Source organism: Chanodichthys erythropterus, chromosome 6 (genome assembly GCF_024489055.1).
Source record: "Chanodichthys erythropterus isolate Z2021 chromosome 6, ASM2448905v1, whole genome shotgun sequence".
Classification (NCBI taxonomy): Eukaryota; Metazoa; Chordata; class Actinopteri; order Cypriniformes; family Xenocyprididae; genus Chanodichthys; species Chanodichthys erythropterus.
Window position 1 is genome coordinate 6,113,216 of NC_090226.1, and position 11,687 is coordinate 6,124,902.

The window sequence follows — 11,687 nt, forward strand, 5'->3', positions numbered from 1 at the left end:
AATAAAATATGAGAATAAAGGAAATTACTAAGACAATTCAGCTCATAATTTATTCATGCAGCAATGCATGATGGGAGTCATGGATGAATTTTGATTGGTGGCTCCCAGAATGCACTGCAACATGCTTTTTGATGATCACCACTGTTGAGATTCACAGGCTGATTCTTGATGTCTGTGTGTGTGCCAAAAAGTAAAATATTTTTTTTTTTTTTGTTCAACACACCTTTTCTGAAATCATTTGAATCATATTGTAAAAGCTGATCTTGTGCTGCAGAATCACAGTGCTGCTGTAATCAATAATGTAAATCTAACTCAGAGATTGGGCTCTAAATGAGTTTAGTGATTCAGATCAACTAATGGTTATGTGAGACCATAACCAACACCTGATCACTTCTCTTTACTTGTCTGGCTGTTATAACTCAGTTAACTGCCCAATCAAACTCTAATATTAATAAGGCAAGGGTCAAGAGCCCAACTAAAGCAAACACTCATCTCCACGATGGTGGCTTAAAAATTGTGATTTTTCTCCTTTGGTGATTCTGCGTGTTCGTCTATATCGAATGTCCAGAAGACGTCAAAAAAAGACGTCATAAAAACTTTCATTCTGGCCCCTCAGTGGACGTCTTTTCAACCTGAGACAAGACCTCAAAAAGATGTCTTCTGGACATAATTTGCTCAGTGGGAGAGGGTTAAATACATTTTTGATTAACTGAAAATGTTAAACTATGACAAGTCATGATAGTAGATCGAATCAATAGGCATAATTTGTGTGTCATCCAAGCTCATTAAAATAACAATTACAAGTAAAAAGTCTAACAGCATTTCAGAACTTGATTTTTTATTTCACAACAATATATATATTTAAGTACTGAATAAAGGTCCCCTGAATTAGTTTTTAGAGTGCAGTAAATCCAACAGCTCTTTTCTGCTGAATTAGCAAGGCCAAGCTTTTCCACAAGATGAGGTCAATAATAATATATAGAAGGTGAACACAGTGTCATGTATGTGACACCAAATCAATGCAGTAAAAATGTAACACCATAAGATGTAACATAAAACCATGATGTACATAAATGATAACAAATAAACTAAGAAGAAACATAATTATTAAAATTAAAAAAACATCAAATGTGAAGTATCACATAAGGAATGGCAGTTTATGGCTATTCACTGTAATTTATAAGATGATTAGTTCTTTTTTTACTTCCAAAGATTTTACATTTAACAATATTTTACTATAAAATTACATTAATTTAATGCAGGTTAGATCTATTACTGTCATGTCTTGTTTTTGTGTTGGTTCATGTTCATGTTTTTTGGTTTATTTTCATAGTTCATTGCCTTGTTTGTTTTCCTTGTTTGCCATGTGATTTCCCTTTGCCATCATGTGATCATGTCATGTGCTTCCCCTATCTCATGTGTCATGTTCTGATTGGTTGTCATTGTCATGTGATTTCTGTTCTGTCCTGTCATTGGTCCTTTGTCTTCATTGTTCACAGGTGTTCCTTGTTTGTCATTAGTCACTTTGTATAAATAGCCCTCATGTTCCATCGTTATCTTGTCTAGCTTTGTTTTATGTAACCTGCTTATGGTAATTGTCAGGTTCTGTAGTCAAGTCAAGCCATATTAAGTCACGTCTGTTTTGTTGTTCATGTTATGGATTAATATCATTAAACTGCACTTGGGTTCCACTACACTCGCCTCCAGTGGACTCCCTTCGTTACAATTACATTGCAAGGGAACTTAATGTTAACCAATTAACATAGCATTTTTACAGTCTTTTACAGTTAAAATTACAATGTTTTTCAGTGAATACAAACTGAATAAGTAGGGCACTATATGTTCATTTTGTGAAGTTGTTTATAACATGCTGCACTTAAAATGCAACTTTACTGTTAACACTCAAAAAAAATAATAATAATATTTATGATGCTTTATATCTGTCAGTGAATCTGCATCACTGAACTCTAGAGATGACTTGAAAATGCTTTCAGCTACAGTTAATATATTTTACCAATATAAAATCTTTATTTTCGCCCAAAATCAAAATGTGTGGAAAAAACCTTGCCTTGGCCTGCACATCAGTATATGAATTCAATAGCTACATACTGTAAATATACTATCATTCTTTCTGTACAAATATTTTTTCTCTTTAGATGTACAACAAGTGAAGAAATGAAGCGGTTCATCCATGTTTTTTGGAGCACACAGAGGAAGTTAACAGAGATGTTGTTTCCACCTGGCAGGAGCTGTAGTTCACCTCTGTGAGAAGATCATCAGAACCTGCACAGATACACACTTTATCATCATGTTTCTATATCATTGAGCTCGGTTTATGCAGAACTAAACTTACTGTTAAAGAGACAGATGAATCCCATGAGTCCAGACAGAAATAAACCAACACCAGTGAAAACCAGCACTACTGAAAGCCACGAGACTGAGAAAAGACAAAATAAGGCTTTAATATATGTTTATATCTCAGATATATTATGTGCAGATTTATTCAATTCATTTTAAATTGACATGCCACATTATATGACCACGAAAGGAGGAAATTTCAATGTTTTATTTTTTACAGATATTCAGAAGATCAGTTTTGTGTTGTGAGTGAATGAAGAACCTTCAGAGTGAATGTGATCAGAATGAGGAACAGCTGAAACAGAAAAGATGATGATGATGAAATCATATTAGAATAAAAACTGAACTACTTCATCATGATTACAGACATCAGTGTTTCTAGATGATCTCACTGTCAGAAAGGATTCTTCTTATTTAACATTTAACAGATTTAATATTTTCTTATCAACAAAGCAAAAACACACTTACATGTTTGTGTCTCTCTGGTGGTTGATCTAGCCAGAAAAGGTGTTATCAGTACTTACCAGTTTCACTGTATGTTGTGGTTTCAGAAGTGGACCGTACAGTTATTGCTGTGGAAAACACATATAGTGAATTTTGCTGGGATGTACAATATAGTAAATATTCAACAAATCATGAGGAAGAATATTTTTCATTACAAAGGCAATTAAGGTGGAGTAATAATAATGCCTTTTTGATTTACAAAGATTTGTCACATAGGCTTCATCTGAAACTGCTTATTCTCTTGAGTAAGTACTGCCATTCATAAATCCTCTCCCATGGCCTCATGGGATATTAAAGTGTCCATCACAAAGCTACTGGGAGGCCATTATATAGGCTTAGGTGCCTTAGGTAATGCAAGTTAGCCGTTATGACAATGGTAAGAGATACAGACCCTCTCATCTCCCTATAATAAGACAATCTCTGTCTTATATGCACATTTCAGAATCTCATCGGAAGAAGTAGGTCATCCGGGTACTTTTTGCCTACTCTTTTTTTGAGTACTGTGATTTTGGATATTCTTCTTTTGTCACATACTGTTTTTCATCTAGTATATAAGTAGGGAAGTATGCAATTTCGGATGCTGTTTTTTTTTTTTAATATTGGAATTTTGGAATATAATATTTAGTATATTTGTCCTTTCAGTGTTGCATTATACAGACGATTGAAAGTTTCTTAAATAGTGTCCGTCCAGAAGTGCCCTATTGTAACATCACTAACACTGATGGAGGGTTTCTCAAGTGAATCGGTTTGAAGTGAAATGATCCATATTAATAAACATATTGCAATAACAGTTTCTAACGCAGAAGAACAGCAGTGAAATATCTCACCTTGAACCGTCAATGTGGCAGCAGGAGAATGAGATGATGTTTTATTATCGCTCCTCTCATAAAAGCAGGTAATCTTGACTGATGCAGGTGATTTTACAGCTGCCCATCTGAGCACATCAGCACCAGTGAGATCGAGCGCACAAGACCGATTGACTTTTTTATTCTCTTCACTGTTTATGTAGAAAAAACACTGATTCACTGCAACACCTGCTGGAGTCTCACAGATCATCTTCAATGAGCTGGACTCACTTCGGACATAAATAGGAGATACTTTTAAAGTAGGAGATTCTGAAACAACCAAAACAGAGCAATTAATAATTACATCTCTTTACTGATCACATTTACATGCATCATTTTCCAACTACGGTCCATGTTTTGTTTTAACCTTTAAACAAATTACTGCCAGAGTTCACAGACACAGTTTAAGCTAGTCCTAGACTAAAATGCATGCTTGAGCAACCAGTAATGTTTCTTTCTACAGAATTGTAATTTCATTTATCTAAAGCCTACTCCTGACTGAAACCAGGCCTTAAACTTATTAATGTCTTTACAACAGCACATAACTACACAATGTATAATAAAATTTAAAATTTATGGGAAAAGTTATCCTTTTTTCTCGCTACCTTTTTAAAAAATGTATATTTTCAATAGCTGCACTTTTCTCAATTTCTGGTAAGACCCAGAATTACCGTCATATGAACATGTATTTACAGATGTAAATACTGCAGTGGATTTTCCAAATAAGTCATTTTCATGAACATGTCCAATTAATATAGATAGGCTGTTCTTATTTCTAGTTACCCAATATTAGCTTAATCGGGTAATTGCAATCGGTTTTATACATTTTAATTACACTGCAGAGGTTGTAGGTTCATGTTTGCTATACTGAAACATAAACATTCTGATCACACATGCTGAAATATTTTAGAAAATTAAACATTTTTAACTACAAATGTGGACATACAGAATTTAATCGAAATTAAACATCAGAGATCACTTACTGTAAGACTGAACCTCTATAAGAAGCTGAAAAGCAATGAAGATGAACAACTCCATTACAGTGAGAGTGAGAAAAGAGGCAGAATGAGACTCAATGTGTGAAATAGGAAGTAGACTACAGGAAACTAATGATTGTGCAGTCAGTTCTATGAAGATGAACATACATCATGAGACGACATGTACAGCTGATTATTCACTCGGTGGTCACTTTATTGGGTACATGCTACTATTTGAAAGCAGCAGACTGACATATTCTGTCTGTTTTACTTTCGTTTTCATGGAATTTTTAGTTTGTTTGTCTTAGTAACCTGTTTCCTGTGTTCTTTTTTCCTGCCAGTCGCATGGATATTCACTTAATTAGCACACCTATATATTTGAGTTCATCATCATGTGTATTTAAGCCCTTCAGTTCATTGTCTGGTGTTGTTTCTGCATTGCACACAGTTTTGTTTGTATTATCATATTAACACAACAATGTTGTTATTGATTTACCTTGTTTATCCTCTTCATCTTTAGACTAAAATGTTCAGATGCTCATTGAACACACAGTTGTTTAACAGAAAATAACACTGCAATCCTGTCATTATTACAAAGTTGTGTTTGCCATAATTCTGTAAAAATGCAGTAAAGATGTAAACATATTTACAGAATATACAAAAAAGAAAAAAAATATCACACACATTTTAAACCAGTAAATCCAACAGCTCTTTTCTGCTGAATTAGCAAGGCCACACTTTTCCACAAGATGAGGTCAATACTAATATATAGAAGGTGAACACCGTGTCATGTACATGTGACACAAAATCAATGCAATAAAAATTAAACAACATAAGATGTAACATAAAACCATGATGTGCATAACTGATAAAAAAAAACATAACAAAAGAAACAATTATTAAAATTAAAAAACAACAGTTTATGGCTATTCACTACAGATGACTTGAAGATGCTTTCAGCTACATTTAACAGTTACCAATACAAAAATCGTTTTATTTCGCCCAAAATCAAAATGTGGGATAAAACCTTGCCTTGGCCTGCTGATCAGTATATGAATTCAATAAATATACTATCATTTTTTCTGTACAAATCATTTTTTTCTCTTTAGAGGTGCAACAAGTGAAGAAATGAAGCGGTTCATCCATGTTTTTTGGAGCACACAGAGGAAGTTAACAGAGATGTTGTTTCCACCTGGCAGGAGCTGTAGTTCACCTCTGTGAGAAGATCATCAGAACCTGCACAGATACACACTTTATTATCATGTTTCTATGTCATGGAGCTCAGTTTATGCAGAACTAAACTTACTGTCAAAGTGGCAGAGACAGATGAATCCCATGAGTCCAGACAGAAATAAACCAACACCAGTGAAAACCAGCACTACTGAAAGCCACGAGACTGACAAAAGACAAAATAAGGCTTTAATACATGTTTATATCTATATCAGATTTATTATGTGCAGATTTATTAAATTCATTTTAAATTAACATGCCACATCATATGTTCATGAAAGGATTACATTTTTAATTTTTGTTTTATTTTTTATAGATATTCAGAACATCAGTTTTGTGTTGTGAATGAATGAAGAACCTTCAGAGTGAATGTGATCAGAATGAGGAACAGCTAAAACAGAAAAGATGATGATGATGAAATCATATTAGAATAAAAACTGAACTACTTCATCATGATTACAGACATCAGTGTCTCTAGATGATCTCAATATCAGAAAAGAATTCTCTTTATTTAACACAATATTCTCTTATCAACAAAGCAAAAACACACGTTTGTGTCTCTCTGGTGGTTTGAGGAGCAGAAGCTGGACTGAAAACAGCTGATAGAATCAACAGTGTGTGATCAGATATGAGAGATATGAAAATATTAGCCTAAAATCAGCTGCCAGAGACAATGATCAATTATACAGTTTAGCTGTAATTATACTGTAACAATATTTGACTGCTAAATCCTGAATAATCATAATCACATAAGAAAGCTGTGAAATAAACTAAATAAGAATAATTTTCACACTGAAGCAATTTATAGTGAAATGAGAAAATGCCTGTGTTTGTCAAGTGTGTTTTGTTTTTAAAATAATCTTCACTCACAAGTTGTTTTGTCTGTCAAAGTTTCACCAGTAGAGGTCGCTGTTGAAGCTGCAAAGAGAATGTCACATGATGCAATTAGTTTGGAAAAAAACTCTTATTACAGTAGTACTAGTATGAATACTACAGCATAACACACAATATAACATACTAATATCAAAAACACTCTATGAGAATCCTCTACAGGTATATTGAGACATAAGATTACTCACTTGTTTTTGTGGCAGTTTTCAGGGTTTGAGCAGTAGAGTCTATCACTTATTGGACAAATAAAAGTAGGTGTAATTTGTTTTTGTGAAAAATGATTAAGTTTTACTGTTGTAGGCTATATAGATTAGTTATTTCAATATATGCATTAAAAAAAACTTACTCTGGATTGTTACGGTCACTGGATCAGAGTGAGGAGATGTTATGAAAACGTGTGACTTCTTCACAGTGTAGAAGCAGGTTATTCTCACAGATAAACTCTGACCTTCTGACCAAATAATGATATCAGATCTAGTGAGTGAGAGCTGACATGATGAGCTCAGTTTTGTGTTACTTTCTCTTCTATTTAGGTTAAAGTAACACATCTCCATCTTCAGATCTTCAGTATTCTCACAGCTCAGCTGAACTGTGTCTGTTGCCTTAATGACTGAAGTAGATGCTGTCAACTTGGCCTGAGGAAGACCTATTGAAGAGAAAAGGAAAAGACTGAGTAGTGATCAAAAAGAAATGGGACATTTTGACTTGGTTTCTGTTTTTACAAATGTCTGGATAGAGAAACCTCATTCGTCCAAACAGTCTTATTGGTATATTCAGGATTCACAAATATTCATGATTGTTTGATGATGCATGATTTGGACAGATTTATAAATGACTTTCACATTTGACCTTGCAAGTAAATATCACTCTAAGCTCTCACATATCCAGTTGACTAAATAGGTTTTTTAGAATGTTTATTCAATACATACATTTTTACTCATCTGCATGAGTTTTTGCAGGCCTGAATATTGCAAACTAAAAATGTATTTCTTAATATATAAGATATAAAAAAGTATTTACAGTTTTGCCATTGTCTGATATGTTAACCACATTTGGACATGTTTTACCTCTGCATTTTATAAATTCAGTAAAATTAAATTGTTTTGTTTACCCTTATAATATAAATATTGCTTAAAAGTCCTCACCTCTGACAGTGATTGTGTCACTGCGCGGTGATCTGATCTCAGGTTCAGTGTTGAGTGAATAATCACAGCTCAGTCTGTTCACTGATCGTGTGAAAAGTTCACCAGGAGTTACATAAAACACACAATAATGATCTCCAGACTGTCTCCTCTGAGAGACTCTTGTGTACAGAAGATCATCCTCAGTGTAGAGACTACAGGTGACATCAGCTCTGACTGAAAGTGGTATTTCACATGATATGTTGGGCTGGACATCATCGCCATTATAACTGATGAAGGGCTTCTGAAGTGAACCTGTTCAATTCAAATAATCCATACTTAATTAATTTAAAAAAAAATTGCATTAACAATTTCCAAACAAGAATAGCAGTGAAAAAAATCACCTAGAACCGTCACTGTGGCAGCAGGAGAATGAGATGACAGTTTATCAATCCCGTGCTCATGTATTATATAGAAGCAGTTAATTTTGACTGATGCAGGTGATTTTACAGCTGCCCATCTGAACACTTCAGCACCAGTGAGATCGAGCTCACAAGATGGACTGAGTTTCATATTCTTCTCTTTTTCTCTGTTAATGTAGAAATGACACTGATTCACTGTAACATCTGCTGGAGTCTCACAGATCACCTTCAATGCGCTGAACTCACTTATGACTTCTGGAGATACTTTTACAGCAGGAGATTCTGAAACAACCAAAAACAGATCAATCACTACATTACATTGACAATGTGTAAAAATATTGACAATGTACAATAATATTCCAAAATTAATCACATATTTTTGGAAAAAGACAGCTGCCTGATTATTGCTGATGTATACTACTTTACAGTAAAACAAATATATCAGGAAGGTTGTAGTTCAGGTGTTTGTATGTTCATATTAAAACTTCACATATCGGACATGCTGAAATATTTTATCCAATAAAACTTTGTTCACTGTAAACATGGACATATTTAAAAAGACATTAAACATCAGAGATCACTTACTGTAAGACTGAACCTCCATTAGAAGCTGGAAAGCAATGAAGATGAACAACTCCATTACAGCAAGTGAGAAAAGAGACAGAATGACACTCACACAATAGGTGAATTAGGAAGTAGTGCACCAGACCACAGGAAACCATTTAATGTACTGAGCAGTTTTATGTAGATGAAAGTGTAGATAAAAAGACTACACTTATGTGCAATGTAATGTATCATAGAGTGTGCATAAGTCTCAAGAAATTCTCATGTAATAGTTTTTTTATAATGTTCAATGAATGTCAACAATACTGGTAGAGTTATAGACTAAAACTACATTCTCTGACTAATAAATCCTCTTATTAATGTTTTTCATATTATATATAATGGAATTTAATAATTTATTAAAAGACCTGAATACATACAGTGCACAGAACAGTATTTATTGTTCTTAATGTAATGTATAGCAGTGATGATGAGAAGGAAACATTAAAAGTTAAAATGTTCATGCATCTTATTAATATATGACAAACAATATCTGACATCACTTTGCATCTTGATGATTTGAAAGCGTAAGAAAAGAATAATAAAAATTAAAAGGGATCAGATATCCTCCTGAAATGACGATAAGTTGAACTTGTTTCATATATTGAAAAATGAATTAAATTGTCAGCGGATGATTTGGCATCTGAGCCAGACTGTCTAACTCAGAATCATCAGGGATGGTGCAGTACACGGCATCCTGAAAGAAAAAATACAATCACTGAATCATAAATAGGCCTTTTCTATATTGTGTACGTTGTATATTCTATTTTGCGTGTGTATACACACACACACACACAAACGTAATGTGTGATAATAAATACACAAATTGTGAAGAAGTCAAAGAGAAGAAAAAAATTAAAATAAGGTGCTAGCTTTGATTCTGAACACAAACAGATCTCTGCTCACCTCTTTTTGTTCAGAAGGTTCCTTGTTGACATCAATATCATCTGACACTTTGGAAATAAAATAAACATTAGCCTTAATTTGACGGTGCGCCATTCAGCATGACAACCTTCATTTTTAACTTCTGTATGAACATCCTTAAAATGTTTTGCACAAACATTTAGCAAAAAGCTGCAGCACATCATTGGTGTAGGAGATAATGACTGACCTGGGTTCTGGGAAATGGCTGCTACAGAACACAGACAGACGCCCATGAGTCCAGACAGGAAAACCCCCCCGCCGGTGGCCGCCAGTGCCATGATGAGCCATGTTTCTTTAGTGTCACCAAGAAATCAGATCGATTGATCACCATTTGCAAAGTTTTCAATTGGAAGTGTCTGATTAATTTCAGATAATTATTAATACTTACTTGGTTTTGGTGTTTCAATAACAGCAGTTTTACCAGGAGTTGAGGCTTTGACAACTAGTTGACATGAAAAAACAGAAACTTCTAAAACTCACAGATCAAGAGCTCTTACTGAAACTGAATTGCTTCATGTTACTCAGGTAAAAATAGACGTCACTCACAGGTTTCTGTGGCCTTTGTCAGAGCTTCGCCTGTAGAGGTCGCTGTAGAAACTGCAGAGATTTCAACATCGTTTTTAAAATGTTTTAAAAAACAAGTTTTTTAAAATGGAAAATTTGAAAATGCAACTCCATTTAGTAGAGGTATTTATATTAAAGTATCATATATAACATTAAAACAAAATTAAAATGGTACCTGAGCAGAATAACAAAATTGTCAGGTTGAAGTTACAATATTGAAATACAAAGTTTGAAAATACCTGACCTGAAAAACTTCCTCTAACTAGTTAAGATGATCTCACTAAAAAAGAATAATGTTTATACAGAGGCGATGAAATAGCGACCCCAACATGAACATAGCTCTCTGTGTTTTGATATATACTGTAAATAATAACTCACAAGCTTGTGTGGCTGTTGTCAGAGTTTCACCGGTAGAGGTCGCTGTTGAAACTGAAAAGAGAATTCAACAACGTCACAAGGTGCATTTAAAGGGGGAGTATCACACAGTTTCTGCCAATCTCATGTTAATCTAAGTACCTATAGAGCAGTAGTGCATCATTCATATCTCTAAAAAGTCTTTAGTTTGATCATATTTAGAAAAGATACATACACAGTACCAAGTCTTTCCGAAAACAGCTGAGCGCCTGGAGGCGTGCCGTGTGAGCGGAGCTAAAGCGTCACGAGTATGCGCAGCTTTTGCTTAGCGATCGTCTGCAAACTATCAATGGTCAGCTAAAAAAATGTATTTAAACACACACAATACACCATCGCATTATCCCTGGATAACTTTTGATGATATAATGAATATAGCTTATAGTGAATGATGAATAATGAATTTATGAATTCACTATGTTCGTGTTGTTCACTTGTGCACTTAAGCGCCTATTGCCAACAAAATAGACATTTGAAGCAGTTTTACTCATCACCTGCGTTTCATTGACCGGGATCATTATCGCTGTGACCGCTCCATCTTTCAGTTTCAAATTATCTGTAAATCCAGTGTAGAATTGGGCCTTGTTTATGAAACCATAAGCGCCGATCCTGAGGGCTCGAGCAGCCACGGAAAAACACGAGATATTCTCCATTCATTTTAACCAATAAAAAAGTGATTGCAACTGTAGTTTCTATGGTAATTTTAATAACAAATGTCGAGAGCGCATCGATGTAATGTGAACTCTCAGCTCCACTTAACGCTGGATTCTTTGGGAAGCATGGTTAGCCTTCCCTCACAAGGTGTATGTCAGGTAATTGTTTTAATTTAAATATAAA

The 11,687-nt window shown here is 34.3% G+C and overlaps 1 protein-coding gene across 2 annotated transcripts; it reads right to left on the minus strand.

The window, feature by feature from the left end:
• Positions 1 to 648: 648 nt before the first annotated feature.
• On the minus strand, positions 649 to 8,991 carry LOC137020993 (uncharacterized). 2 transcript variants are annotated; one of them, XM_067387161.1, is made up of 6 exons: positions 8,934 to 8,991; positions 3,690 to 3,977; positions 2,883 to 2,930; positions 2,621 to 2,653; positions 2,354 to 2,437; positions 649 to 2,283 (listed from the first exon to the last, which is right to left on the minus strand). In XM_067387161.1, exons 1-6 carry the CDS (start codon positions 8,986 to 8,988, stop codon positions 2,186 to 2,188), a joined length of 606 nt encoding a protein of 201 aa, XP_067243262.1. In that variant the 5' UTR covers positions 8,989 to 8,991; the 3' UTR covers positions 649 to 2,185. The 2 variants fall into 2 exon arrangements, with proteins under 2 accessions (XP_067243262.1, XP_067243261.1); XM_067387160.1 differs by lacking the exon at positions 8,934 to 8,991 and adding an exon at positions 4,691 to 4,777.
• Positions 8,992 to 11,687: the final 2,696 nt, after the last annotated feature.